The sequence below is a fragment of the Thunnus albacares genome, chromosome 12 (assembly GCF_914725855.1).
Source record: "Thunnus albacares chromosome 12, fThuAlb1.1, whole genome shotgun sequence".
NCBI classification, from domain to species: domain Eukaryota; kingdom Metazoa; phylum Chordata; class Actinopteri; order Scombriformes; family Scombridae; genus Thunnus; species Thunnus albacares.
The window spans coordinates 19143337-19168552 of NC_058117.1; the positions used below are offsets into that span (position 1 = coordinate 19143337).

The 25216-nt window shown below is 39.6% G+C and overlaps 1 protein-coding gene across 1 annotated transcript in view; it reads right to left on the reverse strand.

The window, feature by feature from the left end:
* egfra (epidermal growth factor receptor a (erythroblastic leukemia viral (v-erb-b) oncogene homolog, avian)) overlaps positions 1-25216 on the reverse strand; it is a 42286-nt gene that overhangs the window by 11908 nt on the left and 5162 nt on the right. The window contains exons 2-18 of the mRNA XM_044367886.1: positions 9206-9357; positions 8144-8330; positions 7822-7953; positions 7646-7714; positions 7146-7264; positions 6648-6789; positions 5947-6063; positions 4812-4938; positions 4617-4690; positions 4442-4529; positions 4112-4311; positions 3814-3946; positions 3274-3364; positions 2545-2702; positions 802-840; positions 516-660; positions 157-279 (exon numbers count right to left, since the gene is read on the reverse strand). Coding sequence (XP_044223821.1) covers positions 157-279; positions 516-660; positions 802-840; positions 2545-2702; positions 3274-3364; positions 3814-3946; positions 4112-4311; positions 4442-4529; positions 4617-4690; positions 4812-4938; positions 5947-6063; positions 6648-6789; positions 7146-7264; positions 7646-7714; positions 7822-7953; positions 8144-8330; positions 9206-9357 — 2096 coding nt within the window. The remainder of the gene's footprint in view (positions 1-156; positions 280-515; positions 661-801; positions 841-2544; positions 2703-3273; positions 3365-3813; positions 3947-4111; positions 4312-4441; positions 4530-4616; positions 4691-4811; positions 4939-5946; positions 6064-6647; positions 6790-7145; positions 7265-7645; positions 7715-7821; positions 7954-8143; positions 8331-9205; positions 9358-25216) is intronic.

The window sequence follows — 25216 nt, forward strand, 5'->3', positions numbered from 1 at the left end:
AATTGACAACAGATGTAGATGAGCGAAAAAACTGACGGGTGTTAGTTAAAAAGACTTGGCACATGCAGTACTGCAGCTTCAGTAAAGCTCAGCACTGGAGAGAAAGTTTGACAACAAGGCATTTAAGGCAAAAACCTGAGGCGTGTTATTTATTACCTTGTAAACCGTACCAAAAGCCCCTGATCCTAGCACTTTGATTTTCTTGAATTCAGGTTCCTTCAGGATTCGCAGCAGAGCCTGATTTGGTGCCTCTCCGCTTGGAGTCAGAGGTTCAACCAACTGGAAAAAAAGGATTGACTGTTTCAAATTCTTCCTCCCAAACAGCACTAGTGATTCTTTTACAATGCAATGTAGCAGATCAATACTACAAATTATAACAAAACTACCAAATACAGAAGGAGACAAGAAAACCAAAAATTGTTATCTGAGCATACAGATGACCGGTATCTCTGTAAGTTAATCCTTACATCTTGATGTCTCCCTACACACATGGTGACACAGTTTCCTCATCTTACCTCTCTCTCTTGGAGAAGTCTGCGCATGGTCCTCTTCCTCTTGATGTGGCGTCGGCGTAGCAACACAAAGACAGACAGGCCTGCAACAAGAACAGCCAGCAGACCACCAACTACACCGGCCGCAATCATGGAGAGACCAGAAGGGCTGAAAGACAGGAGAGAGCTGATTTAAGAATACAGTTAGAAAACAGAGCACATTTGTGAATTAAATCAACCCAAAGAGATGAAATTAGAATGACTCTATCTTAGGCCGAGGCAACATCAACAACCAGTGTTATTTACTCACCTTTTTCTCTGGCAGCCTTCAAGACCATGCCCAATGCACCTGTAAACAAACCAGTGCAAAGAATCTGATGTAACTATACCATCACTGCAAATTCACAGAGCCATCATAAGTCCATGGATTTCCTATAAAGCTGAATGATGAGGGAAAAATGCTTTGCAATCAGTGTTCACGAAAAGCCACACTTTCATGTTTCACAAAATATCTGACTTCACGAACAACAGTTCAATCATGTGTGCGCAAAATAGATGAGAAGCTGATTTCTACAAGTGAAAGCATCCAAGTTCTTAGCAATTTCCTACAAGTCTACAATAGTAAATGCCTCAAATGGATGCATCAATCACTGGGGTCAACTGGGGTCTGTTTATTTCCATTTAGTCCAATGTAGCCATAACATACCAAACTAGTGAAAAATACATAATTTGTGGAAATGCAAATCCTAGTTTTTGTCAGAAAAAATAGCACCAGACAGATTGTAGTGGTTAAAAGGACATTCTAGTATCCCTGAACCACTTCCTTCCACACTCATCAGTGTACCACCATGGCTGAATGTTGATAGTCCATCATGGAGAATATTAGGTCTGCTTTCATTTCTGTCAGAGTTATTATTGTTTTGTTCTATACTGCAAGGCTGACTTATTACCGCTGAATACTGAAATGAATGGAAACCAACAGCAAAGGTACAAAATAAGCATTCAGAAATTTTCTAGAATACTGTATGCTTTGGAAAGGTCATGTTGTATCAAATTGTTGCAGAAAAATGTACCAGAGCAAAAAAACTTTTGAAAATAAAAAGGGAGTCCAAGCAGCAAAGTGTTCTTTAATGCCGGCAAAAAAGGGGAGCAATCAGCACTTTTACAACGAACCAAATCGCTCCAAAGGTTTTTCCTTCGGGGCGTAGTTTTTATTCCCTTGGGTCGGCATAGGTCACACCTATCATCCACCCTCCCTAATTTTTGACCAATTATTCTGTTACTTTTATCTCTGTCACTCGTTGTTGGTCAAAACTCTTCAAAACAGGTTTTGAGCTGTTTGAGGATATGTACTGGCATATTCAATTCTACCTGATTATATCCAATTTTTATATAAGTATTGGGAATCATTTTACACCATTATTGCCAAGTTGTCTTCTGGCCTTTTATTTTTTTTTATAAATTATTCTAGTCATTTTATACCCTTATTTCTTGATCTCCTCCAGAGAGTATTTTGAAGACTTTAATGCAGACCCAAGCAAAGTGACCTTTTAATACAAACACACTCAAATTTCTCCAGTGTATGATTATGATTCTTCTACCATGCCTCTATACGTACATTGTGATTAAATATGGTTCATGAGATTATAACTACACCAATACAAATTGTATCACACTAGCCCTTATTGCTTATAAACTTATAAAATCAATCTGCATAGCTTAATATTGTCTTTAAGCACACCAATGACATTTAATGAAAATACAACACAGTCAGAAGAAGTACTATAAAGCGTATCTGAGCTGTAGTGAATAGGCAAAAATTCAAAAGCCCAAGTATGGTCTGCAACATCTCTCCTAAATTGTCCAATTTCATCATTAATCTGAGAACGAATTGCCTCTTATTGAAAGCCAACCTCACTCTCTAATCCGAGCCAACAATAAAAGAGCCTTCAGGCTTGGAATACATTTCTGCATCAACATTACGACAAACAAATGTTTGCTATACAGTTGAAATGTACTGCCAGTTCTCAGGTCGGCTGAACAATGCTTTTACCCTTGAGTGCAGTTTTTGTGGCATAGCTGGCACACTTTCATCTCATCTGCGTATTTCCACACAAGCGTGTCGTCCTCCCCTGGCACGCCTTGAGGACAGCGAGACACACAGAACAGTCCATCTCTGAAGTTGGCACACTTGGTACAGTTTCCAGAACCCTGAAAAAAAAAGAGACTCATTATGTTTACAACTCTGTTGAGAGTAGTAGTAAATATTATGTAAACTGCACTCATAGTAATAATTTCTCAGAGCAAGCCGCATCCATCTTCCTTATAGAGATGGAAATATTTGGCAATGAAAACCCACAGTCAGGTGCTTTTAGTTTAGGCCAAAATAAATCAGTAATCTGAGACACTTTTTGCAATCAAGTGCTGTAATTTAATATTTTCTCTATATTTGCCTATTTCTCAGCCTGTCTACTTCTATTTCCGATACCATATATTTCCCAGAGTTACATTTAACTACACCAAAAATTGTGCCTGAACTTGCTGTTTTCAATCAAAGATGGGATTATGAGCGTATAAAAGAAGACAGTGAGCCAACTAGATCACACAGCCACACCTCTTATTCAAAACGAAACATGTCTTGAGGCTGCGCTACAGTGGTCTTCTGTGGCTGCTGTTGATGGAGAAATTGGTAGCGCTAACACTTCTGCAGCAGATTCCATGCTGCATAACACTGCGTAATTCTTAATTTTATAATTATAGTTTAGTTGTTGGTGGCACGTACAGGAGCACTGCAGGTTGCTGTCCCATTCATGCGTTGACACTCTGGGTGACATTCCATGCAGGTTTTATTCATGACTGCCTCCCGCGGCTCTCTGCAAAAACAACAACAAAAAAGCTGACAGACTCTCACCACTGACACACCTCATTTCAAACAGTTACAAGTAAAGTGAAATTCTTGATCCCTTTTTCGAGGGCAGAAGTTAAATTGTAAGCACGTTGAGATTCAATGTTTGACAGAGATCTGCAAAGATAAACAGATGTGAGTGAATGTGCCATTTCAGCTACAGTGTTTGTCTTATATCTACTGGAGGTTTAACTTCAAAATACCTTGGATCGTATTTGGTCTTAGCATTGCTTCAAAAACAAATCCCCAACCTCATCTAATATCATGGTCTGGAAATGCTCATTGTATGAAAATAGACTGTGAAGGAGTTATCTACAAAGCAAACAGATCTGATATTGAGACTGTTTGTTTGTCCAAAATAAGGAACACTGCATTTCAGAGCTTAAAAAGGCAAAAAACCCAAGATTCCTCCCTTACCCCTCCAGGATGTTGCAGGAGTCAACACAGCTCCCATCACGGCTGTAGTCACGACAGGCGAAACACATGTCCGGGCCAGGGCCCCAGCAGCCGATTGTGGTACACTTCCTGTCACAAGTGTTGTTCCTCAGAGCTGAAAACAAACATACAATCTCAAGGAAAGATCTTTCCCGCATAATTATCCAATTTTGAAATTAGAAATCATTAATTAAATCCGGCTTGTGCATTGTGTAATCAGAAGTTGAAAAACAACAAAAGGGTCTGACTGCATTTGGCATGGGGAGCTAAATCTATTTACCACATGTGGAAGCATCAGCGATTTCGTCTATAGTGATACTTTGGCTTTTTGATTTGAAGAGCCGCGTCCAGTGGTTTTTCTTGGTATAGCAGAGGTTATCATTCTTAATAATGACCACATCTCCATCGCTGATCTCTTTGAGGGAGCGAAGGCCAAGGTAGTTGATACCGAGCTGAGTCACAACCATACTGCGGCTTCCGCTATCAAGGGAATAGATGGAACAGGAAGAGAAGAAGAAAAAAAGGAAAGATTTTATGACAGCCTTGAATAACACTCAACTTGTGATCCAGTGGTTGTGAATCTACGGGGGGGTCTTTACATGGAACATACCGTTTAGTTCGTCCTCGAATGATCTCCAGATTTTCAAAAGGACTGAGTGAGGTCATGTTCTCTGGCCACGTTTGAATCCACAAGTACCCTAAAGCAACAAATGTTTTGTTAATGGTGAGATGCTTCAGTGTGCATTTAGTGTGTCATGCATTACTCAGGTCTTACACAGTCTTACCGGTAATTTCTTTAACTGTCTTAAACACATCAAGCTGGGAAGGATCCATCTCTGGTGTGTTGGTGTATGAATCCCTAAAAATAACAAGAATGTACATATTATCTGCTATGAGTAAAGGTGCTCAGTAACCAATTGCAAATATAGTTGATAGAGATGGGCATGAAGGCTGTAATGCTGTTAATGTCCTTGACTTACCCTTTAAATGATGTTTGGATGATAGCAATGTGACCATTGAGTTTCGTGCAGTTTTTAAAGGATGCAATGTTGGTGGCATTGATCGACAGGGTGTGAATCAGCTCTCCCGATCCAAGTCCATTACACACTGTTTACAATTAAGAAAACAAATATCAGTATAGGAATAATTTTAAAAGCTCTTGGCCTTATTCTAATTTGGGGAACAAACCTAAACCAAACTGAGCAGGGCATTCTAGAGAAATCAAACTGTGATAGAGGAAGTATTCAAACCCCTTAGAAACAACAACACAATACCAGTAAGAGTACTAATCATTATCAGCAAAATGTGCTTTAAATGTAACAGAACTTGTCATACAGACAGTATGTCCCCTTTGGCTTACTGATGCACTAACATGTAAGCAGCATTTTATTGTTGCAGTTGGCTGAGGTGGAGCTAATTATCTTACGTAGTTACATCTATTAATTACATTTTATAAACTGATGATAAGGTTTGTATGTATACAGATCTGGTAAAGAAAGAAAGTTGCTTTCTTGCCAAGAGTTAGATGAAAAGATTGCTACCACTTTCATGTCTGTATGCTAATGATGAAGCTACAGCTAGCAGAGAGGAAAGTGCTAGTTTGGGTCAGTACAAAAGTTGACAAAATCTGTCTACCTGCACCTCTATAGCTCACAAATAAACATGTTATATCTTAAAGTTTGTTTAATCCGTGTAAAAACCAAAGTGTAAAAATGACAAGTTGTGGTTAGGGGGTTAGCTTCATATTAAACTGACATATATATGTCAGTCTGTAACTATAACTCTCAGCATGAAACCAAATAAGCGTATTTCTCAAATTCTGAAGTATTCTGTGATAAAAATTCTAAACTGAAAGTTCACATACGGCTGAAAGTTTCAAGAATATCTTAGTCGGTAAACTTTTGAATTTAGTGTTTTTATCACAGTAAGAATGAACCTCTATGCTTATGTTGTTTCACATAGATCCTTTCAGTATACTCTATAGTACCTGTCAAATTAATATAATGGCATAAAAAGTGCAGTATGTATATGTACTTAGTGACATTCCACCACTGCAAACTCGCTGTATGAGTCAGAAGGATGTCGCCTGGTTGCACAGTAATAGCTTTACCATACCTTTGGGGCACAGTCCATCACATTTAGCGCACTTCCTGATTCCTCCCTCGTCCACCTCGTATGTGTTACCACTGCACGTCCTCACACAGGCTCCATGATCAGTCACCACATAGTTATCTAGGATGATTGCAAAAAATACAAGATGCTTACTTTATAATCATTTAATATTGAACATTTACAGGCTAATTATTACAAAGCATTTGGGCACACAAAGCCAAAAAGACAATAAAAACAATCTAATTTTACTTTTCAGCAACAATAACTTTTAAGTACAGAGCAATACTGTAGGTCATGCAGTAATACTGGGACATGAACTGTGTAAGTTAAACTGAGAAGGAGCAGTTGTTGCATTAACACGACCTGAAACTCAATCATTTTCTTTTCATGTTTATACAGTTTATAATTAAACTGAGACAAACTGTAACCACTGAATGTCTAACAACCCTGAAGGACAACCTGGGCATTTGTTCAGCATACTGCAATGTGAAAAAGCTCATATTCATGCTTCATGTGTTTCATATTGGCAAGTGAGGCCTGCCAGATTTATTTAATTTATCTTGACTGTCAAGACAACAACTACAGTGCATGCTTTTGACATATGGGAGTAAAATATAAATATCTAGAAGCAGTGTGAAAGCAAAACTCTGGCTACTAAAAGTAAAAAAAGGAGGATTAGTTTCTCTGTTTATAGTCATTCTTACGTGGGCAGCTCTTGACACAGGTGGCCCCAAAGTTGTACTTTCCATGTGGGTTGGGTACCAGCTGGTGCAGGTTGGGGTCGTAGCGCATGAGGCCCGGGCAGGAGTCCTTACACACCCCGTCATCCTGGAAGTCCCGACAGGCCTGCAGCACAAACAACAGTCATCCAGTATACTGGGACCATAACAGAGCCTCACACTAATGATAACACTGCATTCCTCTATCACAGCCTCAGCTTAATCCTCAGACTTGCACAGAGACAGAGGGATAACAGAAGCTGATACCCAAGGCACTGCCAAATGCAAGATTTAATCAGCATTTATATGTCTCATTGGTATGGAAACCAATAACAATACTTCTAATCGTGAAAAACAAATGCTGCTGAGTGAGAGCTTTGATTTCTTAGAGGCTTCTCATACAGATTTAACAGAGAAACATTCAGTGTCCTTCTTCATCATCATTATTCCTGTCCCCCATATGAAGGTGTGTCTTTCTCTCACCAGACAGTCGGTGGGCCTGGGTCCTGTGCAGCCTGCGGCACAATGTTCATTACAGCAGTCACTGGGTGAAGGTCCTTTGCATCTCTTAGAGCACTGCTGTGCACAGTTCAGCTTTGTTACTGGAGATAGGAACAAGACAAATTTAGTGGAAGGACAAGTACCAAGTGGATTTTATTAAAGCTGTAAACTATAACATTGTCTATGTTCAAATTATGGCAAACACCTTGGAGTATGTTTGCCAAGTTGTTTCACTTTGCTGTTGGTATACAGTGAAAATGTTAATAATCGACCAAGTAATGCAAATATAAATGTTTTCCTGAAGTGATGAAGTTAGACAGCAAAGATATATTTTTAGTGTATATAATATATACAGTATACAGTGCACAATCAATGATATATTAACTAAAAAGCATTACAGATTTCAGCTTTAATACAGCATACAGTATGTACTTGAATTTTTGTTTTCACATTATGAAGTTAGATCACAGATCAAAGCTTACAAGTCTGACAGTTTTGAGGACCAGGTGCCCAGCATGAGCCATTGAAGCAGCTTGAGTCACACTTTTTACCTATAAAAGCAGATCACAAGAAACAGGGAAAATGTTTTATAAAACCCCTGGAATAAGCAGATATAATTAATTACTTTCAGTCGTCTGCTGTAAAATGTGCTACTTACAAAGTGGATTGTTGCTGGCCACAGGGAGCTCCATGTTGGGTTTGTTTTCAATGTTAACAATATCATACCACTGTATTGTCTCCACATTGCATAGCTGGTTGGTTCCAAACTTCACACCTCCTTTAAGAATTTCTGTAATGGAAAACTTCTACGTGAATTCACATAAATATACACAATCCATTTTAAAACAAACCAATTTTAATATTTATTTATTTTTATTAAAATACTGTGCTGCCATTAAAGAAATAAAAGCTGAGTTTTATTAGTAGACTTTATGAGAAATCCTGTCACAGAAAACGTGAACATGGAGAGGTGCACTGACCTGTGAGGCTGGTCAGGAGAAGCTGACTGGTGCCTTGACCTGTGGCTTTGTCACTATTAGCAAGCACAGCGAGGGCAAACCCTCCCTCATAGAGGGAATGACCGCGAATGATGCGCAGGTTTTCCAGAGGAATCCTGGAAGCTGTGTTGAGGGCAATCAGGACGTAGCCTCCCACTTCTTCAATTGACTGTGAGAAAAAACATGAAAAAAAATCTGGTGTGATGATGACTGAAGAAGCAGATGTGCTTGAGCTGACTAAATGAATTGGCAATGAATAGAATTCTATTTCCTGCATTTATATACAGTACATTTATCATTTTTTTCATGCAATATGGTGACATTGGTTGTAAATTACTGTATTAGTAATGCACTAACCCTATTTAAAATAACATTTTGTTTCACTGATAGACATCATTGCATTGTTACTAAAAAGATCACTGTGCTTTACTGACTTAATACACACTGTTGCCTGTAAATAAAAATTTAGATTCAACCTAAGACAATTTTCTTGTTCTTGTTACCACTCCTAAAGCTTATTGTAGTGAGCGCATGGTAACAATTGAAATATGACAGTTCGATTAGAGAGGTTTTATTGAGTAAAATCAAATTGAAACTGTAATAGTGAGTGGGGCAAAAATCGGATTTTGAAAAAAATGAGGAGCACATGTCGCCCCCGTCCTCAGCGGAAACGCTCTTAGAATTACTGCATGATATGTGCTGACTGTATGCTATTCTGTGTTTGTGTGTGCTTGCTGGCTTGTGAGTGTGTGTGATCCGTAATCACATCTGCCCAGTGTTCACCACCTGGTCGTTACAGCTGGGGTTCAACCGGAACGTTATAAACACTCTGTATCATGCGTCAATACGGGCTCATTCTCCACTGATTTTACTTATCTGTGCTGAAGTGATAAGAACAGTGAAAAGCCTGGGAAGATCCAGAACAGATTGTCTGGCAAAATTGCTTCAGACCACCAAGGAGACAACAAAAAATGATAAAAGAGACTTTTTCCCATATGTCATGTGCATGTTTAGCCTCCACCGCTAATAGAGTGCAGTCTTTACCCTGAGAAAGGACAGGTCGCGGTGCTCTTCCATATAGGTGACCTCTAGATTCTCCAGGACCACAGTGCAGTTGCTATAGGTCTTCACCATGTTCAGGTAGTGGTCCTCTTTGGAACCAAGAAGGTTTAAACGGTTGGTGATGCCTTGACATACTGCAAGGAAAGACAGAGAAAAAAATTGAGAATTTTTCAGACTCATTTGGATGTTACTTGAGACAAAGTTGTAAATCATCTGCAATTGCCTTTGTCCAGCGCCAACGGTGCTATCAGTCAGCTTATGTAACACACTGGCTCAATTTATGACTTTCTATGTCTCTGTTTGTGAATTCAGTCGACGCAGTCATAACTTGGCCAGCTTTTATGTAAAAATAACCAATCTGGGATGCATCTACAATAGGAATCCAATCTCCACGACAGAGTGAGTTCACGCTCATGAGTCAAAGTGAGCTGGCTGTATTTATACTGGCAAAGGCCTGGATCTTTCCACTGCTAGGAAGGCTAGTTAAAACAACCACCGCGACCAGCAGTTCCAGGCTGTTGTGTCATTTCAGAGAAAAGATTTGGTGTGTCACAGATTCCATGAGATTTGTAAGTGTATTTCTTGAGGGAACTTGAGATCTTTAAATCTTATTATAATTAACGGTCTCAATAACTTTAGCCTAGTTTAAGCATCAGATTTTAGGGCAAGTTCTTGACATGACTAAACAACAAATGGAGGCTTAAATCAAATGCAGATCTGTGCACTTTCTTGAGTTTTCAGTTCCAAAAACAACAAAGACATTCACAGGACTATAATAGTGGGCTGATAATGTAGCCTATCTAGCGTTATGCAATAAAGTGTTAAGGAAGGTAGTATTACTGAAGAACAGAAGGCACAAGAGGCTTTTTCTTAATGAATGTAGTCTTGAAAGGAAGATTGCGTGTCTTAAAAGACAGTTTGTCTTCCTCTGTTGCGTGTTCAGTCACCCCCGAGCTGGTCAGACAGGTTCTGACTGGTACTGGTAGAAAGAGTCAACTGTGTTGAACACTGTGACACCCCTCCAACACGCACACACACACACACACACACACACACACACACACACACACACACACACACACACACACACATACAAACACTCTGCACATATACATTATAATAATATAATAAATTTTTTTTGTTTCAAGTCTGGATCTTATGGGTGAGGGTTCAATGTGTGAAATATGTTCTAAAAAACAAAAGATTCCTCCTCCTGTTTATTAGAAACGCTGGCGTTGGTGTAATCTCTCTTGGGTCACATTCCACAACTTGTCTGCTCTTGACTGCAAAGAAAGCCAAAACATGTGCTCCAGATTCTTACACACACCTCACAACTCTGTACATAACAGTTCACTCAGTTGCAGTTTGGCATTTTACAATTCCTCACATAAAAGGAAAAAGACAAAATCTCATATTTCATCTCAGTCAGACTAGTATAAGGAGCCAACATTTTGTGAACTTCCTCCTCTGCAGTGTGTTTTACTCATGTTGTTATTTTGAGTTCACACAAACCAACAGCGAGAGGCACCGAATCAGTGAGAATTAGGAGCAAACAGCTGTCACCCACCCTCCCTCTTCTTCCTCCTCATTAGTTTGTCCCTGAGGGATCTCCCTGACATGAACCCTGCAGTCCACCAGTCTCACGCCCAGGCAACAGAGGCAGACTAGCAAAAGCAAGCTGACTGTTTTAATTAGAGGAGCCATGTGAGATGTAATTAGCCCTCTTATTATTACTCAGACTGAGAAACCAAACTGTAATAAACAAAAAGGTTGTCATGACTGCGGGTCTGAATATTAATCAACCTGATCTGGACATCCCAAATGACAGTTTGCTAATAGGGATACTGATTATGGTTAATTGGTTTGTTGTTACACCATATACAGTACAACTATGTATATCAGCTGCATACAGGCTGCTTCCTGTCTGAATGTTTTCCTCTGTTAACATTTATGATGAGCAGTAAAGGCTACATGAGGCAGGTGACTAAAGGTTCAACAAACTTCCTCTACCAGAGGCTCAGACTTATGTGGCACACAAAAAGGAAACAAAACTGTTGATTGCTCAAGCAAGTGGCAGACACAGAAAAGATAATCCTTGACCAGTTCTTGATTTAATAACTCCATTGCAGGTGGTACAACAACCTGATATTATACCGCCATAAACTGACTTCCTCATCAGATTATACATGATAAAGAAACAAGGTCAGACTGTATCAATATAGAAGTTATAACTGAGAGATATAGTAGCTTCAAGCTGTAAGGATCACCAACTGAATAATTTTAGCTAGTTTTATTTTCTTTTAACAACACAACCCGCTATACATGAAAACTCTTTAATACATGAGTTAGATGCAGTCATAAAAAATTGCGCAACTTGCAAACTACCTTTCTGCTAGTGGAAAGAGACAACAGCTAGAAAACAAGAATATGCAGGTTGGAAGATACAGGAAACTCAATTTTTCCATAGCACCTGAATCTATTTTGACTCATCAAACATATTCAAAACACAACTTGCTGTCTGCAGTCTCCTTAAATGCAAGGGTGGGGCTTGCAGTGACGTAACTGATACTCTGACAAAGACTAATTCCCGATTGCTTCACTTCCTCCAGCTGTATTGTCGTCACAAAATGTCCAGGAGGTTACTCTAGGAGCAAGGAGTGGCAGTTCTGGTGTATCTCTGCCTAAGTACTGCAAGTGTGTGTGTGAGTGTGTGTGTGTGCGTGTGTGGGTGGGTGTGTGTTCTGGCATGTGCAACACTCTTGCTGAGAGACTGGGCCATAGAAAACATTCCCTGGATTGTGCTGTGCTGATCAGCACCCAGTCAGAGCTTTGACAAAAGACTCGATAAACCCGATCATTAGTCATCTAAGCTTGCAGCAATGTGCGGTGGCATATCACTGTTTTTAAGTTTACTTGTGGACTAGTGTTGGAAGTCAAGGGTGTCAGGGTAGATATTTGTTTCTTGAGGCTATATCTGAGCAACTACAGAAAAAGAAACTGTCTAAGCTTATTATGTGAGATAATTTGTTCATTGTTCTGGTCCAAAAGAAGTGTATACTTACAAAGACAATGAACAATAGAAGCATTCCTCTCTGTCTTTCCAAGCAATAACGCACTCAAGTTGAGAACTGATGTGCTACTGTTATAGTGACGGCAGGCAAAATCTGGAATAAGTACTTAAATCTTACCATATAGTGCTTTAAAAAGTTTAAAATTTACTTTTACAAACTAAAATTGTGTATGTAAAAGGGAAAATCACAATTTCAATAGAATGCTTTCAATACAACAACATCAGAAACCACCAGCTGATTTTTGCATTGAATCAACATCTCTCAGCAAAATTTGAACTTGAAAGCTTTCCAAATGTGGCCTTTACTGAGGGGTTGTTCCATTGAATTGAATATATGTTACAAGATTTTTTTAATATAATTATTACCATCTCCTTTATTACATAAACAGTGTTGGCATCAAACTGTATTTGACAGAAAAGGGGGTACGAGTGAAGCAGGGTATAAAAACCAAAGTCACGGCAGAGAAAGTTACAGTAAACTTTTGAGACACTTTAACTAAACACAGTAAGATCAAATGAACAATAACCATTCAAGAAAATGGTCAAAATCTGTCATAAATTCACATTTTGAGGTCTCATTTACATGTTTGGGTGAAACTTCGTATTTTTCTTGCCATGGGAAGAAAAAATGAAAGTCCACAAATGCAAACCAAACTTTCCTGGGACAATAACTTCCAAAACCTATCTAATGGTTTCCTTTGGCACACTGAGCCATCTACTATACATTTAAATCATCCTGCTTTAGACTTTACTACAGACAACAGAAATGGCCCTGCCGCATTTTCTTCCTCTCATTCGTTACCTGCAATTCAATTACCCTGTATCCAGAGTCCAATAATCACATTATCTGAAAACTTATACATAATTAAAGGGAAGGAACAATGCTAACTGACATTCTTGTTTATTTCTCTCTCTGAGTCAACAGCATTACAGCAAAGTATCTTATGTAACTCAATCAGCAGTGTTCCTCCGCTGATAACAAATCAATGCCAGGATTAATTCCCTTATTTAGGTGCAAATAATGGTTAACCCCCTAATATTTCTCGGCAGATGTATATTAAGAGGATGTTGATAAGAGGAAATAAATGCACGTTCTGCTTTTATTGGCCACAGTCTGGGTTACGTTGAGTTGCATTGGCTCAGATTTCAAGACCTTCACATTTCAGGGGGAGCATAAATCTCCTAAAGCCCACTATCAGTGAATGAAGAGGAGGGGGAAAAAAACACACTTCCTCAATTCCTTCTATGCATTCAGCTCCTCCTCTTATATTTTCCAACTGGCTGAGATTCAGGAGGAGATGATGTATCAAATGTCATATAAAGAAAAAACCATTGGAACAAGAAGGCATGTGGATTCTATGATGGTGTACTATATTTGTAAAAAAACATACTTTGTAGTTGGACTTATAAATTCATGATATCCTGCCCTCTGTACAGGGGAAACGCAATCTTCCTTTGCGTGGGAGATGCATCAATCCCTTAGAGAAAACATCTTGGGGCGTCTAAAAAGAAAAAAGGGGGCCAGTGAAGACTAGAGGATACCCCCACCACCTCCCTCCCCATCCCTATTGAATGCAACAACACAAGCCCCTCTGACATCTCAGGAAGTTGATCTTCCACAGGGTCAGTTCCAGACAGCCACCCCGCGATGCTGAAACAGATGGTAGCTGATTGTCATCTCCAGGGGAGGAGGATAGGAGGACAGCCTAACACTAACTGAATGTACTATTGGAGAAAGGAACGTGAGGGAAAGGAAGTGAGAAAAAATAGAAAAGGGAGAGTCAGGAGTGGTTTGTGGTTTAGCTAACCGACATGTAGATGGGATGTAGCGGCTGGCTGTGGGGTCAAACTGCGGAGAGGGCGTGTAAAGCCTCACACTTGATGTACGAACATTACTGACCTTTCTCTTAAGGCTTACAAAGGGGGAAAAAACTTTTTCAGCGCCCAGCTGTAGCACACAAGCAAATGAAGCGTTCCACTGAATACGTCATGTCCTCCTCAGAGTTCAACCCCTGCGACTGGCCCTGCCTCAAGTTTGAGCGAATGTCAGTGGAGTTTGGTCTACTAAAAGCTCAGCAAAGTGACCAAATAAAGACCAAAAAGGCTTATGTTTACTCTCAGCTCCTGAAGAGTGCTCTCTAGCAGTGAGTGAGACACTCCAGATACCTGTGGCTGGGACCATCATAATGTTTACTCTCTACCTCAGTGTGAGGAAACGGTGGATTTAGGTTCCGCACAAACACAGGAATACAGCATGTATACTCACACTTCTGCATAATGTGATCGCCATTTCTTAGACCTTGTGGCACACAAATGTCTCCCTAATAATGTCACATCTGAGAACCAGAACCAGAACTGACTTTTAGCGCAATTAATTGTTTAATTCTTGGGTGTAAATGAATATACAAACATTCAGTGTGCTAGTCCTTGGGAAGCAGAAATCACCTATATTTTTTTTGACTCAGCATCCAGACAAGGAAGCTGTGTGTGTTTTCAGCACATAGATTGAAGATGAATATACTAAACTATACTAACTCCCCCAAAAAAGGACTAATTTTCTCAATTTCTTCAAAGGGTATGTAGCCATGTTGAAAGTCTTGGATTTATTTGTTTTGGGATATTTGTTACCATTTCTACTGCCACCACAATAAATTCAAGCTGAATGGGTTTTTTAAATGTTCATAGTAATAAAAGAAATTCAACCAGAAACTGTGTCTTTATCACTCTCAGTAATACCCAGAGTTCGATGTCAACAGATTTCATAGGAACCAGTTCTTTGGAAGAAAGTAGTTCCAATGAAACCTGTTTCCAGTAAGTCTGTGGATTATCCAGAGTAACAGTTACACAATTTCTGGAGAATATCTTAAAGTTGCTGGCATCATTGTTTTTATAAATCAACAATAAGACAAACTATTATCTGTTATGTGATGACAAACTCGTGATGACAAACCCACAGCGAATTATCACGAATTCTACAGTTCCTCTTGGCTCTAGCATCTTTCAGTTCATCATTTTAGTTTTACAACCTGCAACTTTTACTATTTTGAAACCCCTTTTTTATCAGTTTCATTTCTAGCTGCAGCAGGCAGCTGGATTTTTTTTTTTTTTTGTAAAAAAGCTCAGATAAACCAACGGTACTCTACCTGCCAAGCACCACACAGCACACAGACAAAGTTAGTGGAGTGGAGAATTTACTGTAGCAGCTAAAGAGCCAAGTATTTCCCTCAAGCATTGAGAGAGCACAGAACAGAGCTAAAGGGAGGAAATATCAGATTTTTATTCACCTGCAGGTCACAGAAAACAACTCCAATAAATGCTAATGTTGCTCTGTGTCTGCCTAAATAGGCAACTCTTTGCTAACACATTCGCCCATAACAACTTTATAAAGTGATAATATCTTAATGTTGTGTTTAACGCCTGTTGCTGTGCCACTAAATGGAAAAAAAGAGAAAAACATCTGTTAATTCAGGTTTTCAAAGCTGTGGGCAACACAAACAAAATTCAATTCCCCTCCATAATAAAAAGCTGTGGCTAGAAAGTACAAGAGGTAAATGAGAAAATATGTTTTTTTTCATAATTCGGATGAAACAACCCTTTAATTTAGTAAAAATATTAATTTATTAGGTAGTTACTGACTTACAAGAGGATCTTTTATTGCATTCATGCTGGTTATCCTTTGAGCTGCTGCTGTGAATAATCAGCATGCTGTACATTTATCTCAATAGTCAGTGATGCCTTCATTACTCAATAGCAATATCCATTACGGAAGAGATAAATACACCATACATGATAGGAGATGAGTTAAAAAGGCATAAATTACTGAGTACCAAGTTGATGTATTGGAGTTCGGTAAACACAGCTGCACCCTTATTACTCTCCAGCTGTGACCAACACATGAGGGGCCCAGCATGATGGCCCAAATAATCAAGCAATACATATAATTAGTCAGATAATTCTCCCATGCACATGCCCTGTTGGAAAGTCCATTATTCCTCCATAAAGGCACCAAACAATCCCACTCCTGTTACCCAAAACTCACACAACCACTGCTAGCCCACATTTAAATTCCAATAATGCACCCACCATTCTCCTGAAATGTTCCAACATTCAACCCACTTCCTCTTTAAAGTCCAGACATTCTCCCTATTGAAGACCATTCTAGCCAAGACAACCCCCCACCCCCTTTTTTTTTTCTTTCTTTCTCCTTCCCTGTTAAAACCATACTCCTCTTCAATCCCACAGGAAGCACGAGAGGAAGACTGGAGAGGGAGTGGGCGGCGAACGCATTGCCGCTAACTCACTGCTCAATGTCTGTTTCTCCCCCCTCCACCGGCCGTCACTGAGCCATGCCTGGAAAAGAAGAGCTGAGGACGAGAGGCAGAGAGGGAGAGAGAGAAAGAAAAACAACAACCACAAGCAAAGAAACCCACACATTTCACACATCATTCCAGCAGGAGAAAGCAGCTGTGATTCGGGAATCCCCTATTGGTTTAAGCATTCCCAGAACAGAACAGCAGGCTCAGGTTGGAGCACATCAACAGAGAGGACAGATAACTCTCATTCACTGGACTCCTCACAGCCTTTCTACTTAAGGGTTTCTTATTTTTAGACCGATCGCTGACAGGCTCGTTTCTGTGTAGGTCTAACCGCTGTTTCGCAGCGTTGCCTGCCAACAACTCTGTTACTGCCTTAGTCATGTCTCCAACAACTCTGCCCCACTGGAGTTTTCACAGAGAGAGACCCCATAAAAGGAATATTCTACAAAAGCCCCGGGGTTTGCGTTAGTAAGATTTACTCTGTTGCTCAGCCCTTACTCACCATCTCAACCTCTGCTTTACACATCAGCAAGCCGTTAAATCCACCGATGAGTAGTTTCTTCCTCATGCACATTGGCAGAGGGCAAGAGTCAGGGACAAATGGAGCTCAGGGAATTAGTTTGTACAGCCGAGGAGCTCTCATAATGTTCAACACTGTGAAAGGGTATTCTGTTACGTTTTGCGTTGTACTCGCCAAAAGCGTGACCAATTTAATTTGCACAAGGAAGCTCGGAAGAATTTTTAGCAATGTCTTCCTGATGACACATCAAACTGAAATCCTTGAAATGTAAAGGAGTGCCACTGCCAAGCACTTGGGGTCCCGGAGTGCTCAGTAATCTTCAGAGTATTTTCAAAACATCTCCAACATAGTAGTGTGAACAGCAACAACTGACAGAAAATGGTGCTAGTTTTTCATCAAGCCCACGACTCGCATTTCATCTATTGTTAACATGCTGGGCGTTATCCTGTTCCTGACAAAAAAAGCACATCACACATGGTTAACAAGCTCCAAAACAATGCGTTAGCTTGTTTAAGATGATTATGACTGAGTAGGGTGGTTGTTTCAAGGCCGCCCCCTCACTCCAGAAACACAGAGGGGCTTTTGCACAACCTACGGCCTGGCTGCTTTGTGTCAGTCATCAAAGGCATCAGACTTGGCAGACTAGACCCTTTTCTCGCTATCAGCTACACTGCTGAACACGAGGATCCTGGCTCAGAATCCCTGTGTATGAAACACACACTACGAACTCTCAGTACTACTCCAAAGAGTGGATGATCAGTGTATAAAACCTCTCCCATGTTATCCAACATCTAAACCAGGGAGAATCTTAGTAAGAACCCACAGAAAAGAGAGAAATTGGCTTCATTTCATCTTTGTTGTATTATAGACAGAGAAATTTCAACTTTAAGACAATAATTACCTCAATATTGGGGTTAAACATTTTGACTCATATTATACAACCATTACAATTATGGTGAGACGGATCATTCTTGACCTTGGAAACAGTAGTTGACACAACAATCTCACCACAAGGGCCATGTGGCACTGTAGTTGGTCTGGAGCTCTCAACCATATTACACAATCCTCCATAACTTTCAAACAAATATGAGTGAGAAAGTCCTTAATGTGCACTTAAAAAATGAAAGTTCGAACATCTACAATTCCATAACAATTGGGCAAACTCTATCTGCTGAGAAAGACTGTGTCATACGATCAAAAGCTCCGGCACAGCGACTAAATGGAATTTGTGGTGAGATTGTTTTCTCAATTTTAGACATGATAGAAATGCCTCATGTCATCCCTGTGTTACTGCTGTCAAATATCAGCTTTGAATAAATAGCTCAAGGGATGCAATGTTGTTTCTAGCTCTGAATTCTGGCTCTCATTTTGGATGTTTTTCCAATGGCATTCATAACTGTCCAAGAGAAATCTTGGACTGTTCAGATCTCCTTCTTGGAAGCATTAGACGTCAGTGCATAAAAGTATCTAAAATGCTGCCATACAATGGTAGAATAACAACAAGAAGAAAAGGAAAAGGCAATTTCCCCTACCAGTCTAACAAATTCCTCCTGCTTGACTTTTATAAAGAAAGCAATCATTCATTGGGTTGTTTACATGTCCTTTGACCCGAAAACCCAATTAGGTTTTAAGTATTTTTAATCTCTTGGAAATCTTCTGCGTGCCTGATTATTGGAATAATGCTTGGATAAAAACTAAACAAGTGGATTCATATTAAAAAATCTCAGACTACCTTCTAATCAGCTCAGGAAAAGGTTGTTGATGTGGCGGATATAGTGCAGGTCCACAGCATGGATGTATTATACAGTAAGAGGGCTAATCCTTACTGCCTGGAACTAGTCCAACTATGCACTCCAGGGTATTTCTATCAGAGAACCCATTCTCCACATAGCTATCAAGCTGAAGTGGCTTCTTATGAAAATAAAAGGAGAGAGTAGAAGATATCGATCATTTATCGGTGATGCTTTAAGTATCATGGGGCTGCAATATGACACAGTGCATGGGTATATGTTTATAATATATGGCCTTCACTAATGGTTTATTGTGCAATCATGCAATGAGAGGGTCAATTCCACCTTTTTTATGGAGGGAAACATTGCAAGTGGAGCAAACTGAATTCCTTCTTTTTATTTTTACAGGCCTCTGGCTTCAATTATGAAAACATGTGGTAATGAAGATGTTCCGCTTTAAGTCCCACCAGGAAATTAATTCTAAGCTCAACGAAGCATTGGTGCTGTTGAAACTTACTAGGAAATTAGAAAAGGTACTACGGAAAGTGTGTTGTGTTTAGAGCATATTACATTTTGGTGCTCCGGGAGTTAAACATATCACAGATCAACTCCGTAGCCCAGTCTTGCCACTGCTACACTATTATGAGCAATGTTGTCAGCTCATCTAGAAATGGCTGGGGTGAAATACATTTTATGATGCCGATGAAATCCCTGAGAGGTGATGCTGGCCTGTAAAATGCTGGAACCATGGTGAGAAGAAGGGCTGACATCTTCTTTTTCTCATCCAACACACCCCGTCGCTATACACTGCCAGCAGCCCTATCATCATTGTCGTAATTCAGACTGAGCTTTGTCACGAGGAGGAACGTCTGTTATTTGCTTGCCAGAATTATAGTTTACTAGTCTATGAGATAACCTGTCTAGGTCCTTCTTGTTGCTGAGTTCTTTACTGTATTTAGGCATCTACTCCCTGGTCTAAAATACTTTTTTTAGCCATGCTAACAAGGTGGCTCTAGGGATTGCCGGTTGGTTGTTCTACCACTTTGGTCTGCACTAATGGACAAATGTTAGCATGCTAACATGCTAAACAAAGAGTGAACATGCTAAACATTATACCTGCTGAGCATGAGCATGCTGAAGCCACAGATATAGCCCAAAGCGGACACATATACAGATAGCTGCAGTCACCAGAGATGCATGGTAGTTCTGTTTCTGGAGTCCGCTTGGAGGACACCTTCCACACAAGTGCAGTAGATCGGCGTCTACTGGAAAACGGTGATGTGACCATGCAGACCTGTGTGGACAAGTCCACATGGTCATTACAAATTGGATGTCCGCAAAGGGCCAACACATACACCGTCTGATGACAAAATTTACGTCATGCGGACCCTCGTGGATGCAGAAAATATAATTTCAGCATAACACTAGCATTTAGTTCAAAGCACTGCTGAGGCAGCCTCACAAAGCCACTAGCATGGCTTGGTCTTGTTGCCACTTCATTGCATTTTTTTCTCTACTAATATTTATATGTTGAATTAGATTCAATATAACGCTTCAATACAGCTTAAATGGCTTCTCTTACTATAGCCTTCATAACTTTTAGTCAACAGGGATGCCTTTCTCCTCGCTGTTGACACAGGGCTGTAAAGTCGTGTCTACAGGGCAAGTTAAGGTCAAGGAAGACAGATAAGCCTGTGTCAAAGAAGAAAACAAAGTCCCGAATAAAGAACCTTTTGTCCTTGACTTGGGGTTTCTGCAGAAAAGGAGATGCATATTCAAGTTTGGTCTACACGAGGCACAGGGGCTGAATGCATTTGTCTCATACATGTTCCTTTTTCTTTGTGTATGTTTCTCATTTATGCATGCTCTCTCATTATCTTACTTAGTACCCAGCCACCCGCCCACTATGTATATAGGCTAATTTTCTGTAGGAAACAATCCTGTCAGGAAGCCTGGGGAAGCAGACCACAACAGGCACACTGTAATTTGAGAAATCAAGTCTCACAATCTGCAGATTGTCAATAACAGGCCTTTTCAAAGATGTGACAGGGGGTCTAGACTAGAAGAAACCCGGGGCAATACAGGTATCAGTTAACAAATGTAGATGTTTCCTGAGCTCATTAGAAACTCTGCTCTGTAAAAGTAAGTTTCCGACTTTCCTGTGCACATGCAAAATAATTCACCAAGGTAATAAGCCTTATTTCTCTTCATGCTGGCATCTAAGTGCTACTGAATGCAAGATAAAAAAGGTTATAACATCACTGGGGTTTTATTTATTTTCCTTGAAGAGATTACTGAAAGTGTATAGCAGTCTACAAAGACCAAACATGGCAAAACCCCTTCTGTTTGTATTTGACTAGTTATTACTCATCATTAACAAATAGTGGAAAGTTACATACTGTATGTCTTGATTGACACTGTACCACACCTTTGCAATGAAGCGTATAATGCCTTAATAACACAAGCAAAAAAACCCCACTCTTTTCAGAGGTAGTCGAGCGATGAAAACTATCAGACAAGCCTGATCAAGATTCCCTTGAGAGGCATAAATAATTATGTATTATATAAATTAAGCAGATGCAGTTTGATATAATCACCCTCATCCTGAGTGAAGTGGTCAGTTGCTGTAAAGTCAAGCTGAATAATTTAACGTCAATGTCTGTTACATTCTCCATTGTTTACAGGTGTGAGCATGGAAAAAGTAAAACCTTTACTATCAACTGACTGCAGACCAGAGCCAATGCAAACCAATGGGAAATACCCTAATGGTTCAGGTTAAAGCTGCTGGAGAGCTCCAACATCCTTTTAATCAGGATGTGAGACAGGAAGCCCCCCTCTTTACACTGCAAATGTGGATAACAAATTAAACATCCTGGATCTAAATCCCAATAGCTTTTGACAAATGCTGGAATTCATTTACAAAATCGGATAAATTAACAATAATGTACCAAAAGGTCTAAACTCACTAAGAGTGAGTCAGAGTTTAAAACACACCATTTAGTTTACTAGTCTAATAGACCACACAGGAAGAGGCTAAATGCTATTAGGGAAGCAAGTTTCAGAGATCAGCCGCCACCCTCGAACTAGCTCTTTCTTCTGAAATATTTTGAGATGGGGATTTGTTTGTGAAGCTATTGTTCTCCTCCCAATGGGCAATTCCTCTTTTGGACAAGCAGTGTTTGAAGCATTGCTCCTCAGAATGGCCTGTAGGTCGCTAGAGAAGATGCCACACCTACATGTCTTAAGGATAATGGTGAAAGACTCTCATCTCAAATTCGGACTCTAAAGTGAAGCAACAGAAACAAGAAAGAACAGATTGAGGCCTCTCTGATTAATGATTCAGCTGGCAAAAATACCAAAAATCTCACCCTGTCTTTCTGATGTTTGTTTGTCTATCCTCGACTTTCCTGTTTTTCTTCCATGCTGTGATCCATCTTTTGATCTGTACGCCACCCTTGTCCATCTCTATTGACTTCTCTTGCATTTGCGTTGTGACAGATCCATAGAGCTAAGCACTGAATACAAATGCACAAATGTTATTTGTCTGTAAGGAAAAAAAGGCCTCAGACTCAGACTACAGTGCGTCTGTTCACCATCCCGAACTGCAAAATTCTCTTTAGCAGGGCTTGCAGTGTGTTAGAGCCATGGTTTTCATCCGAGATGAAAGCCGCCAGGATGGAAACATGTTCAGTGCCCACTTTCCATCTTCACTCTTTCTACTTGCAGTTACTGTTTCAGCAGTTTCAGTCTTACAAGACATTCACAAAATGCTTCGTCAAACAAATGAAAAAATGGAATTCACCCACAACAGAAATGAATTGGAGAAATCTGGAGGAAGTGCTGCAACTAGTATAAACGTAAGGGGTGTATACAGTTAGTGCACTGGCAAACATATACTAACCAACCAAAAGAGAATACTAATTTCTTTAACTCATATCTAAAAAAAAATAAAATAAATGCATGACTAATGCATGACTAAGTCAGTCATGCAATTTTTCCAACACATTTTTTTTTATCTTGGAACTCTCTACTAGTCTTTAAAAAATATACTATACAGATGTACATGTATGTATATTTAAATACAGATAACCCATGAAATGAAGGAATGCACCAATATGTGGTTTTGAGGATGCTTGTTATACTGTGTCCACTACTTTTTCATCTAACAAATTCCAATACTGACGTGCATTTTTGTTACAATCTTGGTAAAAAATACAGATGCAAAACAGGTCGAAATTTCTGTCATATGTATCTTAAAAGAAGTATTATTTATGTCTTCAATACTGATTATTTTATTGATTGATTTCTCAATGAATCATTTGCTGTAGTAAATAGTGAAAATGACCAATTGCCATTTCCCAAAGCCCAGCATGATGTCTTTTAATAGCTTGTTTTGTGTTCTTTCCAAAACCCAAAGATATTCATTTTTACTATCACATAAGACAAGAAATCATCACAGCTGAGAGGTTGTTTAGTAATTTGGTTTGAAAAATTACTTAACCTTTTAATTGATTACCAAAAAGGTTGCTGATTAAATTTCTGTTGATCGACTAACCATTTCAACTCTATTGTTATTTATTTATTTATATCTGTAGATATATTATGAATCCCAAACAAACTGAGAATGACCAGTGAGTCATGTTTTCCAAAGATAAGGTCACTTTTCCCAAAAACAAAGGCTTAGCATCGCCCCAAGAGGCAAAAAGATGAAATCATATGAAATTATGACCACTCCTAAAGATGTGTTGTAAGAGATAGAAACACACAGGCTAAATAACTCAAATGGAGCTGAGGCCTCTTTTCCCTTTTAACACGACACTGCACCTGATGAGATGGGAAGATAGCAGAAGCCCTTTTTTCCAACCTGAATTCCTTGGTCTCTTTCCACTGGAGACACTGAGCACAGCCACTGGATCATGGAAAGGCCATAAATGCAGCGGATGACTTTGTTACCATGTACAAACAAAGGACGCAAATCAGTTCAATGAGTAACCACATTCACTCACTTATTCATGCTGTGCTCTCAGTGGATGTATACAAACTAAAGAACGTCTATGAGTTGAAGTATTTGCAGGATTCCATGCAACACATGGTGGATTACTTTGAATGAGAAGTCAAAAGAAGATCTTTTAATAATTAAAATCACTGGTGTAGCAGGCAGCATTTCTTAACTCATTAAATATTGATGTCAGACACGAAAACAATACATAAAACTTTATTGTTTGTGGTTTGTTTAGACTGAAAAACATTGGACCCAGACACATAATTACAGCAGTGAACTCAGTAGAGTGCAGATCTCCACCAGGTGTGTCTGGAGGCATGTATAGTCTCATTTTTCTATCAGATGCATAATATAGTATGATGGTATTGTAACCAAGCGTTCTGGGTTTGCCTCACCGTATAAACTTAATAAGGAAACAATAAACGTAACAATAAGTCCAAACTTCTCAATTTAAACCTTGTTATTTATTTAGAATATTTTGTTGTAACACACCACACAAAATGAAACCCCTCTTTTCCTCCCTCTACCCTCCCAAACAAAGAAGAGTTGAATCTCACTCAATTGTCCCTCCCGGCTCCCTTACAGTCAAGATGGCGGTGAAGCTAACAAATACAGGGATTTATTCATCTCCTATCATGCCTAACTTTAGTGGATCATGACATATTGGGTATGAAATTAATCTGCAGATGCTCAGGTTTAAGATAAGACCCAACTTTTCTATGGATGTCAGTTTTTGAGCCACGACAAAGGCCAAAATGTAGCCTGCAACAGACTTGTTTGTAGCCTAGCCAATTGCTGGAAATGCCTTTTGCTGCAGTTGTTGATGACTTGCAGCCCCTATCTGCTGGTTAAGGGGAGAGAGGAAGCAGCAGTCAATGGCGGTATAAAACGCATTATAAAAAAGGTTTTTTGTCAATTGTGGATCACTGCAACCATGACAGATCCTTGACCATACAGCCATAAATGTGAACAAAAAACGTTAGGCTGATGGGTCCAGTAGTATGCAAGATTAGCTGCGGACAGACACACACATGGACACACACGACCAAGCACATGATCTCAATCAGGCTTACGCTTGGCGGAGAAAACAATTATAGAACAGCAGCACTTCTTGATTTTTTTTGCTACACAATAGATTTACTGTATTTAGAGGTGCCGAAGTAAGAACAAAAGCTGCTTCACTTCTCTCTTGATGACATACATGTCTAGCCTCGGGTGCGTCTGCTGCACGGCATAGTTCTCGGCTGCTCTACAAAAGTATCAGCGCTGCCAGATAACCTGCCCTCTACAGAGGCACTATTGTCTCTGAGTGAAACCAAAATCCTGCACCTCGCCAGCAGCTCTCTAAAATCTCT